Source organism: Mandrillus leucophaeus, unplaced genomic scaffold (assembly GCF_000951045.1).
Source record: "Mandrillus leucophaeus isolate KB7577 unplaced genomic scaffold, Mleu.le_1.0 Scaffold584, whole genome shotgun sequence".
Lineage (NCBI taxonomy): Eukaryota > Metazoa > Chordata > Mammalia > Primates > Cercopithecidae > Mandrillus > Mandrillus leucophaeus.
In genome coordinates, this window is record NW_012106297.1 from 560,038 (window position 1) to 582,031 (window position 21,994).

General features: G+C 35.4%; 1 protein-coding gene and 1 long non-coding RNA gene across 3 annotated transcripts in view; one reads left to right on the forward strand and one right to left on the reverse strand.

Annotated features, from left to right (window-relative positions):
* The first annotated feature begins 1,574 nt into the window (after window positions 1-1,574).
* The window catches only part of LOC105553183, a 33,859-nt gene continuing 13,439 nt past the window's right edge, over window positions 1,575-21,994 (forward strand). Inside the window, exons 1-3 of the long non-coding RNA XR_001008115.1 lie at window positions 1,575-1,703; window positions 2,792-3,007; window positions 17,190-17,285. This is a non-coding gene — a long non-coding RNA (uncharacterized LOC105553183). The remainder of the gene's footprint in view (window positions 1,704-2,791; window positions 3,008-17,189; window positions 17,286-21,994) is intronic.
* PDC (phosducin) overlaps window positions 9,469-21,994 on the reverse strand; it is a 16,425-nt gene continuing 3,899 nt past the window's right edge. Inside the window, exons 2-4 of one of the 2 annotated variants that reach the window (XM_011999158.1) lie at window positions 15,436-15,520; window positions 12,437-12,588; window positions 9,469-10,419 (exon numbers count right to left, since the gene is read on the reverse strand). In XM_011999158.1, the coding sequence (XP_011854548.1) occupies window positions 9,892-10,419; window positions 12,437-12,588; window positions 15,436-15,496 (741 nt within the window). In that variant the 5' untranslated portion in view covers window positions 15,497-15,520 and the 3' untranslated portion in view covers window positions 9,469-9,891. Of the gene's footprint in view, window positions 10,420-12,436; window positions 12,589-14,649; window positions 14,747-15,435; window positions 15,521-21,994 lie in introns of those variants that run through there. The other variant, XM_011999159.1, reaches the window with a different exon arrangement.

The window sequence follows — 21,994 nt, forward strand, 5'->3', positions numbered from 1 at the left end:
TATTTTGAGACGGAGTCTCACTCTGTGGTCCAGGTTGGAGTGCACTGGTACGATCTTGGCTCACTGCAACCTCTGCAGCTCGGGTTCAAGCAATTCTCCTGCCTCAGCCTTCTGAGTATCTGAGATTACAGGTGCCCACCACCACACCCAGTGAATTTTTGTATTTTCAGTAGAGACGGGTTTTGCCATATTGCTGGGCTGGTCTTGAACTCCTGACCTTAGGTGATCCACCCACCTCGGCCTCCCAAAGTGCTGGGATTATAGGCATGAGCTACTGCACCTGGTCAGTTGCGGTGTTTTAAATATGTCCTTTAGATCAAGCTTGTTAATTCTGTGGTTAATATCTACGTAGATACTAATTTTTTTTGTTATGCGATCTAGCAAAGGTTGAAAGAACTGTACTGAAATTTCTGATGGTGGATTGCCACTATTTTCTTGTAACCTATCAATTTTTACCATGTATATTCTATGACATTTTATTAGCCATATATATGTTTAAAATTTTTAGATCATCCTAGTGGTACTGTACCATTTTATACTTATGTAATAATGTAAGTAATATTACATTATGTATGTCAGATATATTTCTATATCTAATAATGCTTTTTCTCTTTAAATGTATTTGTCTGATATTAATTGATACTTACTTAAAGAATTGTATTTGCTAGATATGGGTTTTCCATCATTTTATACTTTGCTTTTCTGTATCCTTATGTTTTGTATGTATCTCTTTTGAATAGCCAATACCTGAGTTTATAAAATGTCTAATTAAACAATATATGCCTCATAACTGTTAAATTGAAATCGTTTATGGTTTTTGTCACTATTATTATGTTTGGAATTATTGCCTTTTTAAATTCTCACTCTGGAACTGGAAAGAATGGTAAAATAACTCTGTTTTCAAATAGAAACTCCTTGCTGCTCCTTCAAGGAAAGCCAAATGGAGATTTAAAAGTCCTCTCCATTTCCCTACCCGAACAAAAGCAACAAAAAAGAAAATTAAAAATCCTCATTCTCCGGAAATGCTTGAAGAAGGGAAAAAATAAGTTGGAGAGACAATGATTGGCAAAAATGACATCTGTATTTATTTTTAATAAAAGATAAATGTAATGTAGAGCCATGGCCTTATTCTTCTAAACTTCTGTGGGACTTACACAGTTTATTATGTAAGTCTCTGTAATTCAAGTTACCCAGAAAGTTCAATTTCGTGGTGATTATCATTGCCTATTGAAAGTGCATCTAATTTGTTATAACAGGAACCCTGTAGGGGAGATAATTGTATGTTGTTAGCAATGAATATATGTAAACCTTTAAAAATGAATTACTGTTTTTGATAGAACATGTTTAAATTAAGGTAGTCTGTGTTCAATTATTGGAAGCAGGGAGTGAACACTCTAAGAAATAAAATAGCCTAGGGTGAAACACCTTATTTTATGAAAAACTAATTTTTAGGAGCATTTTCTTTTATACTGTGGAAAAAAATCCCTGAAAGATGAACAGACTTTGACAGCTGTTATAGGTGAGAGCCTCAAGTAAAGATAAAATTAAATGTTTTCCTTAAATGCTATTGCCCAAATAATGAATATCCATAATTGAAAACTGAGATTACTGTACACTTTACTTTGTTCTCTCTGCCAGAGTCCTACACACTGTATTAGTTGTTAGAGTTGTGGAACTTAACTGAAGCTTTCTCTGGATTCCAGGTAACTTTGTTCTTTTGTTTTTGTTTTTGTTTTTGTTTTTTTCCTGCAGAATTGATATATGGGCCTGAAATATATTAAGGTAGATCTTCCAATCTTAGATAATCCTGAGTTTTGTTGTTAATGCATTCTTTGCATTGATGATTGCCAGTAAGAAGTATGCTGTGATGTGAAAAGCATAGGAACCAGGGATGAGAGGTCCAAGGTTAAATTTAAACTCTGTATCTTCCTAGCTGCATAACCTGGACAAGTCAGCTAACCACAAACACTTCAATTTTGTCATCCTTGAAGAGGACATATTGAAAACATTGTTCTACCTACCTCATAGAGCAATTGTGTCCTGTAGTTATTCAGATGAGACAATGTATGTGAAATAATTATGTAACATAACACACCATTAAAATGTTGGCTATATTTGGTGCAACAAAGCTACTATTCCACAGCATGGATTCTACTGTCTTTACATCAATTCTTTAGTAATTATGAACTTACATAGTATTTGACTTTTATATATGTTTCAGGAATGCAATATCTAACTTGTTCATGAGGTGCTTTATTTTCATAGCAAAGCATATAAACAACTACCCATGACAAATGTATTTGTTCTTAAATGATTTTTCAAAATTTTCTTAGTAAAAGCACAGGAGTTACTGAAGTAGCACCTATCTTGAAAAGTCAAATTAAAATGATTATTGTTTGTGTAGATATATAAATGTGTGTATGTGTGTGTGTAAGTGTGTGTGCGTAATTTTTTCGTATCTAATTGGTATAAAAGATAACTGTTTTGTCATAGAACCTGCATATTTTTATCTAAATATATGTTAGTGCCATTTTAGTCATTATACTCTTTTCACGTTTTAAACTTCCAGTTAGAGACAAAACTTTTGAAAATTGACTAGAGAAATGCTGCTGTTGAGTTTACTTTCTTCTGAAAGAATATCTTTTCCTGTAATGGGAGGTACAATGTTTCTGTACAGAGCTACTTCACTCCCACAGTCATAGGTCATCAAGAAGAGCATCTACATCCCCAAATGTTTCAGAGTGTAAGTCAAAAACTCTTACAGTTTCACTTCTTTTCATGTGTCTCATAGATGTTTTCAGAATATTTTCAGCTGCATGGCTTGACAGCCTTGGGATTCCCTCACACATTCAGTCTTTTTTGGATCAATCTGGTGTGAGCATAAAGACTGGGAGTTGTGGAGCCCAGTTAGCCAATGATTGCAATTGTCCAGGAGACAGATGATAGTAATTAAGTTTCCATCAGCCTGGAACTCAGGGGACAGAAGACAGATATTCTGTATGTAAAAGTAAGCACTTCTTCCCTGGGGATGATTTTTACCTTCCAGAGGACAATCCGCAATGTCTGAAGATAGTTTTAGTTGTTGCAACTGAGGGAGGGATGCTAACAGTACCTAGTGGTTAGAGGTCTGGAATGCTGCTAAACATACTATAATGTGCAACTCCCCGCAGCAAAGAATTATCCGGCCCCAAATGTAGATAGTGGTGACTTTCAGAAGCCTCAGTGTAGATAGTACCTGAAGTCTTCAGAGGGAATAACAGCATCTGAAGTGTGAGGGAGGAGTCCAATCCAGAAAACACCAATAGACAAGGAGCATGCCCCTGGTCACAGAAGCAGAGAAGAATCTGGAGAGTGGTATTACAAAAACCAAAGTGAGGAAAGAATTTCAATTTGGGAGTAGTAATCAACATTCAATGGAGCCAAAATTTAAGTAAAATGAGGACTGTTGAGTCTAACGGGGTTAGGTGGTGTATTGGATATTCTTCATTTGCCTCTTAAAATTCACGTTCTATCTTTCTCCATCCTGTTTTATTCCTAGAGAAGGTTGACCTAACAGACTTCATCAAGGGTTCTCTTGTCCTCTAGCTTTCAGCTGGATTCTGACAATGAGAGGTCCTGAAAATAGAAGAGTACGAGGAGAGAGTGCAAGTTGTTTCTGCCTGAAGCTCTGTCCCTGCTGGGCCTCAGAGTGACGGGGGCAGTATTTCTCTTCCAAAAGCTAAAGCTCCCATTGGGCAGCTCTTTCCTATAACTGCAGGTCTCACTGGTTTCTTGACCCCTCCAGGCCTGTGGGTAGTAGTCACTTTCACCTGTTAATAGGTGGTGCTTCAGTATCTCTTGTTAGTTTCCTGCCTACACCCTTGTAAATCGACTTTTCTTTAAACTCCCTTCAATCATACCTTTTCTGTTTGTGCTGTTTCCTGCCAGGGACCTGCCTGACACAGAGGTCATTGTTGATCTGTCAGAACCACTTTCAGTGGAATAGTTGAGGCAGATAGGTGGAAAAATAAATAGAAAGAAAGGAAGATTAAATACATTGTTTTTCTTTTCTTTTTTTTTTTGCACGGAGTTTTGGGAATGAAGAGAAGGAGAATACTAGAGACAATAATAGGTAGTAATAATTTGGAAGAACCAGGACAAGTTTTTAAATAAGAGATGGAAAGTTGTTTTTAGGTTGTGAATAAAAAACATAGAGGGAGGGGACAGAATTATAATATGAGTAAAAAAGAAATTTGAATGTGTTATAATCCGATTAAAAGCACAGATGACAATATTAGTCTCACGTAGAAATACATCTTTGAGAACAATAAAGTGGAAAATAGATGAGCTAATAGATGTGGGGTAAAAAATGAGGGAAGTTCATGCCTGGTAGGCTTGGTTTCTACTGAGATGTTGAAAGAAAGTCGTTTAAGGATTTAAGAGAGGCAGACTGAGGAGAATAATGAAGGTTTGGAATAGCTGCTTTGGGAAACGGAAGAGGGATCTGTTTGTGGAACAAGCTATAGGCCCTAGTTGAAGAGCACTGACTGGTTGATACATGTATGAAATATTGAGAAAGATACAATTTTGTTGAGTAGGACTTACCAGCTAGTAGTTAGGAAAAGAGAGATCAGATGGTTGAAGTGATTGGAAGTTTGGGGATTTAAATGATAAGTGCTTTGGAAGAATAAGGGGATAAAAATGCGGGAAGCGCCAGTAGCAAGGTGATTGATGACATCTGTCAAGTGTTTAGGCTGCACGGGAAGGTGACAATGGAGAAAGGCAGTGTCGAACAGGCAAGACTGAGAAATTGCAGGTCTTAAACAACATGTGGTTTGGTAGAAAAGAATTGAGAGGGCTGGGTGCGGTGGCTCAAGCTTGTAATCCCAGCACATTGGGAAGCCAAAGCGGGCGGATCACTTCAGGTCAGGAGTTCGAGACCAGCCTGGCTAATGTGGTGAAACCCCGTCTCTACTAAAATACAAAAAATTAGCCGGGCTTGGTGGCGGTCGCCTGTACCCCAGCTATTCGGGAGGCTGAGGCAGGAGAATCGCTTGAACCTGGGAGGCAGAGGTTGCAGTGAGCCGAGATAGCACCATTGCACTCCAGTCCAGTTGACAGTGCGAGACTCTGTCTCAAAAAAAAAAAAAAAAAAAAAGAATTGAGAGAACTGAAAGGGTAGATAACTATCATCAGAGAATGGGATATTGAAATTGAAGGGAAGTTGGCAGTAAAAGTAAAAGGAAGAACTGCATGCCAGAATATGTCAGCTAATCAGAGGGGCATGAGTGGATGACATTTTCTTCACTGAAATCCAATATAAGCTGAGTTCCAGAATATAAGATTTCAACATTAATAAATAAGTAAAATCAAAATGTCACTATATCTTTTAATTTAAGAAATGTGTGCTCCCCTCTTAGACTAAATCCGTTGAAAAGAAAGATTATATCTTACACATTTGCATCATCTTTTCTATTATTTAACATAATTCTTTGTATGTATTAGACACTCAGATAATTGTAGAATATTTGAAAGGGAACAAAAATATATAAAATGTGTGTCATGAGATAATATATTAGATATATTTGAATAGATAAGTATAAGATTAAATTTTATCCTATAATACATTCAGTATAAAACTTCAAAATGAGTTTCTTATTTATGTGCTAAGCTTTATTTTGTTTTCAAACTTAATTTAATTTGCTTATTGTGGTATCTACAGTCATTCTGAAATGGCAGTTTTTTCAGACTTCTCTCTTTCAATTCACATACATAAAAGTTTGAATAAGTTTCTAATATAGAGAAATGTGAGTGGTGTGTTTGGCATAGATTAATTGAATCCCAACTTCATAATAAATTAACTTTTATTTACATAAGCTGATCCTTAAAGTCATATATCTATGTACTGTATGCACCATTTTACTTCATGTATATCTGTTAATTATAATGAAAACTAACATTTGAGTAATGTCAGTGTCAGGTACTGCTCTAGTTTACATAATTTACTCATTTTTCCTCTCACAACAACCCAATGAACACGTACTATTATTTTTCTTACTTTACAGATGAGGAAACAGTAGAGAGGTTAACTAATTTGCCCAAAGTCACAAAATCAGTGAATGAATTCAAACCTAGGAGATCTAGTGTTCAAGATATTAACCACCACTACAGTATAGACATATGAATACAAATGTCGACATGTTTATCTTCTATTGCTTGTTTGAATATTTGTTTTCTTTACCTTAAGATTCCTGAGATCAAGGACACTGGCTGGTAAATGGCATCTTATCAATAAGTATTTTATGAACAAATAAATGAATGAGCTTCTGACTTTACAGGATAATTTTGCTATTTCCTCCAAAGTTTCCTATTAGTTTACAACTAACACTCTTGGCTTTTCCTTCAAGTCCATTCCAGTTATTATTTGGGTGATTTGTTATGAGGCATGTTATGACATTTTAAGCCTTTACATTTAAAACGTCATTCTTTTGCTGAGACAAAAATGATCTCTTCTCCTCCTCCTCCTCCTCCTGCCAAAAGAATTGCAGATTAAGTGTTTACATGAGGGGAGTTTGTAATCCAGGATTTCTGCAGCAGCGGGCTTCAAATATTCTAGGCAAATCCTGCTTTTTGTTCAACTCTTCCTGATGAGTGTTGTGATAAAAGCTTCACCTTGGCATCTATTAGTCATCGAGTGCTTACTTTGAGAATGGTTGCTATCATCATTTACTCTCTAAACAGCTGCCACCTAGTTACTTTTGTTTTGGCAATTATGGGTTAAATACATTCCTGAGCCTAGTCCTGCTTAAGCTTGCTAGTTCTCTATTTTAAATTAAGGCATGGTAGGTTATTTCTTTCAAGAGTAAAGGTTTCTTTAAGCAGGAATCTTTCAAATTACTCATTTTTTTTCTTGTTTTTGTAGATGAGTCTTTCACTGTTCAGCCTTGCTTTACTGCTCCTGGCTGACAAAACTGCATTACATTGCAGTTAACAATGGCTAATGATTAAAAAGGGCTTATATTTTATTCTTAAAGTATTGCTCTCTTTTAAGATGCTTATTTGACTATTCTTCCTTACTACCTTGCTACCATTCTTTTAAGTATTTACTTTCAGTCCATGGAATTAATGTCAATTTATAAAGAGCTGTTCCACTGAGGAGTTTTTGAATTATAACTATATTATGCAAGGATCCCATTTTTTGCTACAGTTTTTTAGGTCCAGTAATTCCTTAGCAAAGAATTCTGTATTGGATTAATACATTTGTTAGCAATTACTTGATAGGAGAAAACATGTTGAACTATTACTTTAAAGCTACTTATTTTATATATAATTACCCTGAATGTCTCCTTTCTAGCACTTTTTCTCCATGTGATATGCCTGTTGTTCATCAAGTTAGAAATAGTCCATGGGGCAATTAAAATTACTTTCTCAATTGATAAAGAAGAATAGAGGATGGAATTTTAGATTAATGAGCAAAAAACACTCAGTACCTATTGAAGTGACCATATGTTAGGAAGTAGTCAGAGTCAGGAATTCTATCTCACCCACTTTTGTTTCACCAAAATCTAGTACAATTGCAGACCTTCTTCCCCTCCACCGCCATCCCATTTGTTTCCTCCTTTCTTCCCTTCCTGCAATTGAGACATAGGATTTTAGAGTCTAGGACAGAGATAAAACTGGAGATGTGAATTTGAGAGTTGCCTTAATATAAATGGTAGTTAAGATTATGAACTGGAGGGCATTACCTGGGGTGTTTAGAGGATAAATCAGCAAAGGAAACTTGGAAGGAATAGTCAGTGGAATAGAAGGCAAACAAGCAGTGAGTTTTCAAATCAGCCAAAGAAGTGACTTGAAAAGGGGAAGAGGCCAGACGCGGTGGCTCATACCTGTAATCCCAGCACTTTGGGAGGATGAGGCAGGGGGATCACTTGAGGTCAGGAGTTCGAAACCACCCTGGCCAACATGGTGAAACCCCGTCTCTACTAAAAATGCAAAAATTAGCCAGGGGTGGTAGCACATGCCAGTAGTCCCAGCTACTCGAGTGGCTGAGACAGGCAAATCACTCAAACTCATGAGGCGGAGGTTGCAGTGAGCCAAGATCACACCGCTGCACTCCATCCTGGGCCACAGAATGAGACTCCATCTCAAAACAAAACAAAACAAAACAAACAAACAAAAAACAGGGTGGGGGGTGGTGTAGAAAATAGTCAACTATGACACATGCTTTTAAGAGGGAGACAAAAAAATAAGGAATAAGAATTGGCTATTAAATTTGACTCTAAGTACTTGGAACAAAGGCCTGATTGGAGTGAGATGAAAAAAAAATTGGAAGTGAGGAATAAAGATGGTGACTTTAGATACCTCTTTTGAGAGAGAGAATTGTAAAGGAAAGCAGAGAAGTGAGTGATAGCTGGAAAATTTAAGTTGTAGGTGGGCGTATTTTAAACAGTGGGCAATTTAAAAATTCACATGTAAGCCAATATAAATAATACAACATAGACAAGGAAGAATGAGATGATGCAGAGAAGGGTGTAATAATTACAGGAGAGTAATTACTACATGGATAAAAAGAGTAGGATTCACAGTACAGTTTGATCCGTTGGCATTAGATGGAATGGACACTTCTTCCATCGTGATGTCAGCAGAAACAGTGTTTCCTTCAGCTGTGCACTTCAGATCTGGTGATGGAAAGATGAAGTAGGTCTCATCTGATATCGTCTATTTTCTCAATGAAGTATGAGTAAGATGAAATGTTTGAAGTGGAGGAAAGTGATATAAAAGGCTTATGGAAAGGAGAGAAGCTATAGCAGTAGTCATTTAGGAGAGTGAAAAGTAGACTTTGTGGCAAATGTCTGATTTCAACATTGAGCTGCCGCAGGAAAACATGCAAATCTGCTTTAAACAAGTAAAGTACCCTTTTCCGGGTACTTACCAAGTGCCACATCTTTAATTGTAGACCATATTATGTCAGCACCATTATTTCTCTACTGTGATTCAGAAACCTAGGAATTTCTTTTATCTTGCTCTTCATCTCATTGTTCATTTAGACATTTTGAACATATTTTATTTTTCACTTCCATGTTTCTGTGTTGGAGAAGAGACTTCCAAATGTTTTCAAGGGAAATAAAGGTAGAACTTACACTTCACTTCTCTGATTCTCTGTTTTACTGTTTATAAAATGGGAGTAATACTTTCTATGTACAGATTTGTGGTTAAGAATTAGAGATGATATGTATAAAATACTGACCCATAATAGGCAATCAACAAATGAATATTGTAATTTTATTACCACTAAATATTATTCTTCCACCCAGAGAATAAAAAGATCTTGCTTCCTCTTTGAAATACAACTTTAACTTGCCACAGTGTTTCTAAGTTTCTTATGCATTAATTTGGTTGGAACATAAAATATTTTACTGAATGATATTTTGTATTTTGGGCTTTATAATGTTTTTAGGGCATTGGTAATGTAATACTTGAGAAAGAATAGACTTCAAACAGAAAATTTATTTCCTCATGAGATTTTATTTTTATTACACAAAGAAAATTATAATGAATAATGTAATTTGAAAAGCCCAAACAATAACAACAGTGAGGAGGGAAAATGGAGTAAAAAAGACAAAACGTAACTTGAAAGGGATTTTTGAAAAATGTCGTAAATATTATCCACATCCTCTTTGTTTATTAATAATGTTGCTGAAGACAGCTGTGTTTTGTAATCAAGCATTGTATCAATTTGAGTAACTAATACTAAGAAATGCTAATAACTTGATTGTTGCATCAATCATTTTTGTCAAATTAGCATAACCATGCCCATGCCCATACTCTGTGTTCACTAAAGCAATATAGATACTACCAAAACCATCATCCAATGCCTAAAGGATAAACATGAGATATTGACATAGTGAATCTTCATTCAATATCTTCTTCTTCTATTTTGGTATGCTCTAGGGCATGTACCTCTCTCTCAGGTAGTAACCCATATTCATTTAGGAAAGACTCCACATCCCCAGCAAAAAATTCTTCAGCAAACTGATCAGCAACACTAATAAAATTGCTTATAAGTTCCCCACCTTTATAGATGAGCAGTGTAGGAAGTACATCTAAGGAAAAGCGGTCCCCAGCACCTGTATTCGAAGCTTTTATTTTACAAAACTTAACTATAGGGTATTCTGCTGCAAGACATGTTAAACTACTGTTTAGAGCATCACAGCCCTTAATACCATCTTCATAAATGTGAACAACTATTGTGGTGATCTTCTGTTCCTTTTCAATTGTTTCTAGGAATTGCTCTCCAGTTTCCAGCTCATACACAAACCCATATCTAGGCCCAAAACTCAGCTTCTGGTGCATATCCTGCATACACTGTCTACGGTATTTACGAAGGCAGTTTTCATCCTCTTTCTCTTTATGGATTAGTTCATATTCTTGAATGCTCATCTGAGAATAAAGAAATGATAGAAATTATTAAGTCAGAAGTTTTATTCCTTAGATATACCAAGCCCATTCTCAACCAAAGGAGTTTACTTTTGCTCTTTTCTCTGCCTGGACCACCTACCTTTCACTCCTGATGTGCCTTTCTCTTTCACCTCCTTCAAGCTTTTGTTTAAATGTCACCTTCCTTGATCACTTTACTTAAAAAAGTCCCCATCTCACGCTCTCCACTCTTTATGCTGGTTTATTTTCTTTATAGCAACAAATGCTATTATATCTTATAACTTACTGATTTTTTGGAATATGGGGGATGGAATTCAAGTAAGACAACTTTTCCTACTATTTGGAGTTCATCAGATCATCCAAGAGGTTAATTTTTGGACCAGCAGCATCAGCTTCACTTGGGAACTTCTTGGAAATGCTAATATTTGGGCACCACCCTAGGTTTACTGAATTAGAACCTATAAGACCGAGGCTAAGTAATCCGTATTTTAACAAACCCTCCAGGTTATTATTATTCACTAGTTTGGGCTGAAGTAAGAAAAGGCCCAAATTCCATTTTCTAAGATAGCTACTTTTCCTTACAGTTGGAATATAAAGTTACCTGCAAGGCCTTTCATAATAGCTACTCCATTATTGATGTATTTAACAGAATATTAAGTAACCGTTCCCCCAGCCAAAAAAGAGAAAAAGATAAAAAGGAACAATGGGACATAGTGTGATTAATAGATGTGGAGCAGCTCAGAACCATGCAAGTTAGATGGTTCCCATGTGGGATCATCTGCTGCCTCTTACTCATGTAACCTCTCAAACAGCAAATGCTATCAATTTTTAAAGTAGAGGAGAATTGAGAACACATGAAACTAATGTTTATGAAAAACATTCATAAGTGTTGGGCACGTCACATAGATTATGTTATCCAATCCTTACAAATAACCTCTGAGATAGGTATCATTAGTGTCATTTTACAGAAGACACTGAGATTTAAGTTAAGTAAAAGTTTATGATGCTTTCATTACTTCTTTCTTTTGTTTCTGTTTCTTATATTTGTTTCCCTAATGTCCTCATTATTTTCCTTATCATATTTTTTTCTGTTTTAAGATTACTGTCCCAGGATGGGTATGGGAGTTCATGCCTGTAATCACAGCACTTTGGCAGGCCGAGGAAGGTGGATTGTTTGAGCCCAGGAGAACAGACTGGGCAATATGGTGAAACTCCATCTCTACAAAAAATGGTGGCGCATGCTTATAGTCCCAGCTACTTGGGAGGCTGTGGCAGGAGAATCGCTTGAACCCAGGAGGTGGAGGTTGCAGTGAGCCAAGATTGTGCCACTACACCCCAGCCGGGGTGACAGAACGAGACTCTGTCTCAAAATAATAATAATAGTAGTAATAATAATAATAATGATAATAATAATAATATTGTCCCAATTTAGTTTTAACCCTAAAAATTTCCAGTGTTTTATATAATTTTTATGTTGCTGCTATAGTTCTGTTAATTTAACAGACCAAACCACACAAATTTGACTTGAAGATGTATTTGAGTATTTATATGAAAACTTGTTTCATTCACATATTCAGGCATATAGATATGTAGGCATTCAGATACATTTCCAAAGTTTAACCTTGGCATACAATTTTTAATAATGATTATGTGTCACATTAGTGTAGTATTTTACATGTTTCAACATAGTTTTACATTTATTTTTTCTTTATATGTTTTCAAAACAAGTGGAGCAGGTTTATTATGATTCCCCAGATGGAATTTTCTGTATTTTGCTTTCTCATATTGTGAAACTACCTCTAGATCAACTCATGTATTTGTAACTAATTCTTTCCATAACTGTAGGTATTCTTGGTATGGAAGGCCACAATAGGCATTCACTTCATTTCCATTTTTTTTTGCCAGCATAAGCAATATTGTAATCAATATATTTTGTAATAGTCTAAAATGATTCTCTAGATTGATTTAGATTAGAAAACACATTGTAAATTATTTGTTACTGATTTTTGTATTATCTTACCTTTCTGCTGACTCGTTCCTTTGAATCTTTGCCATTCCTACTCTGAGGAGAAGACATTTGCCTGAGAATCTCCTTCTTGCTAGGTGGAACTGAATCACTGTCTTGACTCTCTAATTTAAACTTTCTCCAGTCGTTTATTACTCCTTTAGGTCCTGGAATGAAATGAAAAATAAATTGTTTTCCTTTATATTTTCAAAAGGACTATTGGGATAACTGAAATTTGTATAAGTATTGTCATGGAATAAACTTATTATCTCCTGCATCAGAAACAAACATCTTGTTTGGACTAGAAATTTCTGACTGCCCTGCTCATAAAAATATGCTCCCACATTAATCTTGTTAAATGGGTTTTGGTAAAGAATCTTTTGGAAACATTTGCACTAATGAAAATATAAATTATGCACTTTGAACTACTGGCAAAAGGCTGGGGTTAATATGTTTAAAAATTAGAGTGCAGGTAGGAGACTAGAATTTTGGAAAAAATAGCACTTTTATTACCTAAGAAAAAAACTTCAGCAACAAACTAAACTTGGCATTACAGTATTAATAAAGGAAACCAGGAATGTTGGGGAAACAAAATAACAATAGTATGTAAAGAACAACTGGTGAGCAGGGGGCCTGACCTCAATAAAACTAAAATGGCTTTAGGAAAATTATTATGAGACCATCCCATTCTTCTAAGATTCTAGGAATATTTTACAAACATAGAAAGAATAGGATTGGCAGATTTTTTTTTTTTTTTTTTTTTGAGATGGAGTCTTGCTCTGTTGCCCAGGCTGGAGTGTAGGGGTGTGATTTTGGCTCACTGCAATCTCCACCTCCTGGGTTCAAGTGATTCTCCTGCCTCAGTCTCCTGAGTAGCTGGGACTACAGGTGCATGCCACCACGCCCGGCTGATTTTTGTATTTTTAGTAGAGATGGGATTTCACTATGTTGGCCAGGCTGGTCTTGAACTCCTGACCTCAAGTAATCTACCCACCTCAGTCTCCCAAAGTGCTGGGATTACAAGTGTGAGCCACCATGCCCGGCCAGATTGGCAGATTTAAGTAAAACTAATTAAATGAAGAATGATTCAACTGGAATTCTAATATTCAGTTGACCTGATGACTAACAACATTATTCACTTAAGAAAGTCTTAAATTCTTTAAAACAAGGAATATTAAACTGATTATCATTCACTAAAGCTTAGCTATATCCACACCTTTAATGTCTGTATTCTATATCGTATTCTATATGTGGATGTATTCCTTCTTTCTCCTCCATATTACCTAATAATTTTTATTTGTTATATATATGGTATATATTTAATATAAATTTGTTATGAATGTATGTATATTATATGCAGGCAATCAAAGCTTTTGGTTTTCCCATATAGTGTTCATATCAATATTTTTAGATAAGTTTTATGCATATTCAAAATATACATGCGTACATGTTTGTTTAAAAAAGAGAATCCATTTTGTTCCTGTTTTCTACAAATGGTGGTGTATTATATGCATTTTTCCTTACCTTGTTTTTTCTGTTTCATACTACATCTTGGAGATTTTTTTGGTATACACACATGAAGAGGTTCTTCCTTAATTAGAAAATGGAAGCATGGTGTTCCATTGTGTAGATATACATAATTGACTTAAACAGTTTCGTAGTGATCTACATTGTTGTTTCCAGTTTTTTCTATGACATATGACACTGAGTGAAGAATCTTGTGCATACATTTTTAAAACTCTGTGCAGGTATAGTTATGGTTATATAAGTAAAATTCCCTGGTCAAAGGACATATACATTACTAATTTTGATATTGCTAGGTTGCCCCTACAGAGATTGTACCGGTTTACACTGCTATCAGCAATGTATGAAGGTGCCAAAAATGTGTTATTAAACTTAATTACTTTCACTATAGTTTTTTGTGTTACTATTTTCTTTTTCTTTTTTCCCCCATGAATAGTCTGTCCTATCTTTTGCTCATTGTTCTATTTGGTAATTGGTTCCTTTTCTTATCGATTTGTAGGAGCTCTTCATATATATTAGGAAACTGACACTGTCGATTGAGTTGCAAATGTTTTTCCCCTATTTGTTAAATGCTTTTTGACTTTTGTTCGTGGTGACTTTTACCAGACAGCAACTATTTCTTCCTTTTTTTCCCTGTCTCCCACTTTCCCTCCATCCCTTCATCTATCCGTCCTTCCTTCCTTTTTATAAATGAATTTACCAACCTTTTCTTCAGTGGTCTTTTTGTTGTTGTTTTTGTTTTTGTCATACTTAGGAAGGTATTCCTCACATTGCTATTATAAAATAAATCTCCACACATTTTGGCTGGTAGTCTTGTGAATTCTTTCAAGCTTCTGGCTAAATTTAATGGCTCAATCCAAATTAAAAGAGAGAGGAAATTACCATTCAAATAAGATTCAATAGAGTTAAATGGGAATTTTTAAATTTAAGTCATGATATTTAAGTTTTTTAAGCTCTTAGGAGTGGCATATAGATAGCCAAACATAATTTAACAGATTAAGAAAACAGACTCTGGATGAAATGAACTGTTAGGTTTTCTGGAGGAATACTGAAATTTATTTATTCAAAAAAATAAAGGGAATATCTTATCATTCCCTTTTTTTTTGAGATTAGAAAACTGAAATTAAAGGCCATTTAGTTACCTTTTGGTCTAACCTTGTTTACAGTGAAAGTTTGTAATGAGAGTGGGGTACAATCAGGAGAGAGGAAAGTGACTTAATTATAGTGTAGATAAGAGGTCTTGTGATAGTTGGTCAGCAAGAAATTACCAATAATTAGTGTTTTTTTTACTCTTTGACATCTAAATAAAACTGTTAGGAATTATTTGATTTCAAAAACTAATTTGCCCACTCAAATATTTTTTAGATTAGTCTAACAATTTATCTAAAGATATTACTTAAAGTACATACTGAATAATGTCAATAAGAACATTAGATATTGCCATATTTAATTTTAAGTTAATAATTATTTTTTCTTCTTGCTTTGCTTGCCTGTATGTGTGGCCTGTCCTTCAAAGTCTTCCTCCAAACTTTGACTTTTGGCTTCTTCCATTTTAGGGATTCGATTTGATATAATCTATAGGAGGAACAAAGAAATAATAATGACACAAGAATTCCAGGATGTACATACATATATATAGATAGATAAATATATAGGTATATGCATATTTATAGTCTCCCGCTGCCAGATTCCATAAGTAGGCTAAGGATAATCACTCAGTGATAAAGTATTTAGAATGTTTCCGTCCGCAATGTAAAAGGACATTAATTTAACATGTATTATTAAAGATGTCTGGACTTAAGGATTTTATATAATTCATCATTTGTCTTTTCTTAAGTGTTCCAGTTAAGTCTATGTGGTTAGTGAACATTATTTATTACTGATTTTCCTAATTTCATAATATTATGTGAAATTTGAATATATAAGAAGTAATATATGTTATTTATTTCATATAATAAAAATTAATAATTATATACTTGCTATGAACACTATGTGTCAGGCATTGTTTAAATTATTTTATGTGTCAAAACTCATTTAATTCTCATATAGCCATATGTGGTAGGGACAAATGTTAATGACATGTTATAACCGAGGAAGCTGAAGGGCAGGGAGTTTAAGTTGCTTGCCCAAGATCACACAGTAAGTGGTGGAGCAAAGATTTGAACCTACATTGTCTGACTTTGGAGCCAACTCTTAATCATTACACTATCATGGAAATTAACATACTATAATAGAGTCATTTTTCTCAGTATGATTTGGCCAATCGAATCTTTGAATTGGCATTAAAGAATGATGGTCTAAGGAACACTATTCAATAGCATCTCTCCATACCATGGGGCAAGTTTTCATGACAACAGTATCCACCAAGCAAATGAAAATAGCCAGTAGCTAAGCCTATAGTATTTTTTTTTTTTTAAGTTTTTTGAGAGAGGGTCTAACTCTGTTTTCCAGGCTTCATTCAGTACAATGGTGCTATCTTAGCTCACTGCAGCCTCAAACTCCTGGACTCAAGTGAGTCCACGTCAGTCTCCTGAGTGGCGGGGACTACAGGTGTGTGCCACCACGCCCTGCTAATTATTTTTTTATTTTTTGGTATGTTGCCCAGGCTAGTGTCGAACTTCTCGCCTCAAGTGATCCTCCCACCTTGGCCTCTCAAAGTGCTGGGATTATAGGAGTGAGCCCACACTCTGCCAGTTTATAGTATTTTTTAACAGGCTAAAATAGAAAATCACTAAAAGCACTTGGATTTTTATTCATATGAAACTCCTTGGTGCCCTCATGTAGAATCTATTTATTCTTTCGTTCTATCTGGTTCACACTCAAATCAAATATATTTCCTATTTTAGCTTTGGACTATCTGGAAAACTCAATTATTATACAAACTAACATATTCCTTCAAGTGTTCATATAGTTGTGATTTTCCTGAAGTTTTCAAGTCAGGGAGGATATACTAACAGTAGATAAATTATCTTATTTTTACACTTTATTCTTTCACTTTTTTGGCTTTGCCTCCTTCTTTCGAAGTCAGTTTTAGGCACTAATATCGCACAGCTTATACTTTGAAACTTATCTTAGTTTTCTGTTGATTTACACTTCAATCCTGCATTTGGTTTGTGTGGTGCTTTCCCAAGGCGCAGGGTGGTAAAACAGAACTCTCTCTTAATTTCTCTTCTGCCTTTACCTTTGGTCTCCACACTTGGAGTGGTCCTGTAATTTTGTTTCTCTTTTTGCAATCCCTATCCAGAATCACTGGAGGTCAAATGTCTTTGCCAATTTGATTTTTTCCATTTGAACAAGAAAAGACTGTGAAGGGAAAGCCAATCAATTTCACAATGTTTAGGTAAGTATAAATGTGATAAAGAATATTATATTTGAATGGATTTAGTAATTAAAAAGTATAATGGAAAATGGAAAGTAAAAGCTGCTGGACAGAAAAGTCATTTTATTTCTTACTGCAACTATTTACAAATAAATTTTGATCTGAAAAGACATGAAAATTTTTGCTTCAAAAGAAAACTACAAAACAAAGAAATGGAAATTTATTTGATAATTTCAATAGCTTTTCAGTTCTCAGAAAAATAGAGACTCAATCCAGTCTCTTTACTTTTTAAGACTGGATTGTTAATTTGGGGTAGCTACTATTCTCAGTAAATATACATAAGTTTAAGGAAATCTAAAAATAATTTTATTTCAAATGCTGAAGATACGGGGCACAGCTTCCTTCTTGAATTGCTTGCTGTTTACCTAGTTGACAATCTACTGGGAAAAATATATTCCTTTTTCAGAAAAGGTTTTCACCAATTTCAGGGAATCCCTTTATTAAAAGATAATCCAGTTACTTAGGACAAAACTTATTTGTTGATTGGATTAATATATGTTGAGAATAGACTATATGCTAGACATTTTCCTGGGCTCTGAATTACATGAAGAACAAAACTCTTCCAGTATGACGCTCACTAATACTAAGACTTAAATCAGCTGGGTTGCCTGTTTAAGTCAAGGACAGAGTCTATCCTTATCTAATACCTCCATTTGAGTTAGAGTACAAGGATTGGCAAACATTGGTACTGTTTACTGCCAGGGAAGCAGTGAACAGATTGAAAGAAAAATATTAAGACATGAATGTGTTTGTTTGCACTGCTTGAAGCACCTAGAGGAAGGCACAAATAGAATATTATTAGCTATTAATAGATTTCATCTACTTTCCTATTAATTTATCCTGTCACCAACTCACTATGGGGTTTTCTGATTGTCCCAAAATCTTATCTTTTTCAAAATTTACATTAGCATCATACAAGTAATTTTTTAAAAATCTTTTTTAGACAGACTCTCACTCTACTGCCCAGGCTGGAGTACAGTGGCATAATCTCCCCTCACTGCAACATCTGCCTTCCAGGTTCAAGAATTCTTGTGCCTCAGCCTTCCAACTAGCTGGGATTACAGGCATGGGCCACCACACCTGGCTAATTTTTGTATTTTTAGTAGAGATGGGGTTTTACCATGTTGTCCAGGCTGGTGTCAATCACCTGACCACAAGTGAACCACCTGCCTTGGCCTCCCAAAGTGGTGGGATTACAGGCATGAGCCACTGTGCCCGGTTGGTATAAGCAATTTAATTGGAATATTTGCAAGGTGCTTAGATCTTGGCACATGGTAACTGCTCTAGGAGTCTGTTAGATAAAATAAAAATACATCTTTTACATATGTGTATGCAATGTATCAGTCATTTAAAAATATAAACATTTCATTTACAATGCTATTATTTCGTGGTTAAAAGATTTCATGTCTACTTTAGGCTAAAACATTTAAAATGACAATAGGATTATTACAGGGCTTTGGGTAAGCACATTTTCGTGTGATTGGAAATTGGTAATAAAGTAAGGCAAGAAGACAGAAGGTAAAAATCTTGCCTTCACCAAGATTTACTTTGGTTCAAAAGAATTATTGTATTTTCCACATCACAAAATTATGAAAAACTGCGATTTTGTATTTTTTAAAATTTTTAAATAGTTATATTACTGTTTCAATTAAAACCTGTAATAAGTAAAAATTATATGTGGATCCTTTGACAGAATAATGTGCATTTAAAAGAATATTATCACCCTCTTCAAAAGTAATAGTAAAAACTAATATTGGGGAGAAACACAGCTTAAAATAGAATTTTACCAAGTTAGGGTTTTATTTTCCTCTTAATTAGGATTTTAATAATTTTAAATAGTAGTTTATGGAGGATAACACTTCTCAAACCTTGTCCTCAAAATTCTAACACCTCCCAACTATGGCTTAGTAATTACCAAGAAATAAAATGAGACAAATATAAATGGTCCTGCATGTTGTTCCTGTTTCATATATGATAGCGAGGATCTAGAATACAAAGGAAGTGAGTAAAATTTTTAAACATTAGTTTTAAAAGACTCTTTTAAAAAAAAATCTACTCCTAAACATTTCATTATCATCATTATCCTTGGTCACATGACGATTGTCAGTCACTTCAAACCTGTTTAATCTAATCAGACTATCTAGTTTTAAATTAACTTGTATATTCTCAGGATTGCTTAAGAAGAGCTTAGCTTTCAAGACTAGCTATTGTAGTTTATTGGTAGATTTTCAAATAATTGGAATTATCTAATCACTGTGTGATATAGACTGACTTCTCTCCTAGCATCCACAACAACTTACAGCATTTATTTTTATATGTTTTTCTCCACTATTGTAAATTCTTTGAGGACGGAGGCAATTTTTTACTTGTTGTTGTACCTCTTACAATCATTTCATACATTGTAAATACTTCATAAATGACAGTGGCAAATTTTGAAGAACCTACTATGTGCGGGGTACTCAAGACACTATTTTTAATCCACACAAAATTATTATCCTTGTTTTTCAGAGGTGAATTGTAGACTCTGAGAGATTCAGTGACTTACCAGAGCTCACAGAGGTATAGAGGGGGTATAGAGCCAGGTTTCAAATCTCTGACTCTCAAATCTCCAAAATTTCTATTTTTTCCATTACACCATTCCACTTCAATAAAATGCTTAATGAATGAATGTGTTAACCACAGAAGCCGACCTAATTTTTTTGTATATGCATTAAAACTAAGATGAGGAAATGGAAAGCAATAAATCAATAAGTCACCATGTCTCTAAATTCCTTGAGACAGTACTTATTTGAATGATATATTTTTGCTTTGGATGAAACCTCATTAGTTTATACTGAATGTAATAGGATAGTTTCTTTCTTTCTTTCTTTTCTTCTTCCTTTTTTTTTTTTTTGTTTTTTTTTTGTTTTTTGAGACAGAGTCTCGCTCTGTAGCCCAGGCTTGAGTGTAGTGGTGTGATCTCACTCACTGTTACCTCTGCCTCCCGGGTTCCTGTTCAAGCAATTCTCCTGCCTCAGCCTCCTGAGTAACTGGGATTACAGGCACACGCTACTATGCCCAGCTAATTTTTGTATTTTTAGTGGAGACGGGGTTTCACCATGTTGACCAGGCTGGTCTTGAACTCCTGACCTTGTGATCCACCCGCCTCAGCCTCCCAAAGTGGTTGGGATTACAGGCGTGAGCCACTGCACCTGGCCTATTTCATGTTAATGGAATTAATTTTAACTGACTAATAACAACTCTGGAACGTCAGTATAAAAGACCTGCTGTTGGTTTTTGACAATCATATGAATTGATTGAGAACTTATCATCAGTCTTGCATCTCTAGGTCATTTGTAAAAGCAAGTGTAATATGCAGTATGCATCAATTATACATAAAAATAAAGCTAGGAAATGTTCTTTCTAGAACTACTCTTACACGTGGCCAAGTTATGGAAACATTACACTGTGAGCTTTGTGTGGAGATTTATATTGTAAAGTGAGATATTTCACTCATGGATTCGTATCAACCAATAAAAAAATTAATCCTATATTCCAAAGAATAGTATTTGATTTTTAAAATGTATTTGAAGTTACAATTCTACAGATTCAGAGATCTTTAAGATCAATTTCTAAAATAAGTCTATTTGTTTCTTAAGCTTCTTATGATCTAGCCCAAGTTTTGTATAAAATCTCAGTGTGTGGCTTATGTTTGAAAACTAACACTTCAGTCTCTCAAACTTTCTGCCACTCGTCTATTCGTCAGAAGTCATAAATAAACACAGTTCCTTGGTACCTTTGTCTGCTTGGGCTGCTATAACGAAATATAGACTGTGTGGCTTGAAAAACAGAAGTTAATTTTCTCATAGTTCCAGAGGCTAAACGTCTCAGATAAAGATCTAGTAAAGCTGGCTTCTGGTGCGGGCCTGGTTCCTGGCGTGCAGATGTCTGCCTTCTCACTGTGTCCTCATATGACCGAGAGTGGGTTAGCTCCCCGGTGTCTTTTCTTGTAATCCTATGGGATCAGAGCCATACCCGTTGACCTCATGTAACTTTAATTTCTTCTACAAAGCCCGTATTTCCAAATACTGTCATATTGGGGGTTAGGGGCTCAATGTATGAATTTTGAGGGAATATAATTCAATTCATAGCGCCTGGATCTGACTTTTGCAAAGAATGACTTTACACAGATGCCCTCCACTATTTCTTTATCTCCATAGCCTGCCTTTTCTTTAATTCCTAAAGCTTTGAGCCTCTGGATTTTTCAGGGTTCCCCACCTACCCTTTAAAATTGCAGTTGGGGAAATGAGGCATACCTAAAATTAACTTTTTTTTTTTGACTATTCACTAGTTCTTTCCATGCCTGTGGACCCCCAATCCTGGGATGCCATAGAAGAGTCCACAAAAATATAGGCCAGTGGCCGGGTGCGGTGACTCATGCCTGTAATCCCAGCACTTTGGGAGGCCGAGGCGGGCGGATCACGGGGTCAGGAGATAGAGATCATCCTGGCTAACACGGTGAAACCCCGTCTGTACTAAAAATACAAAAAATTAGCTGGGCGTGGTGGCGGGCGCCTGTAGTCCCAGCAACTCGGAGGCCGAGGCAGGAGAATGGCGTGAACCTGGGAGGCGGAGCTTGCAGTGAGCTGAGATCGCGCCACTGCACTCCAGCCTGGTCCACAGAGCGAGAC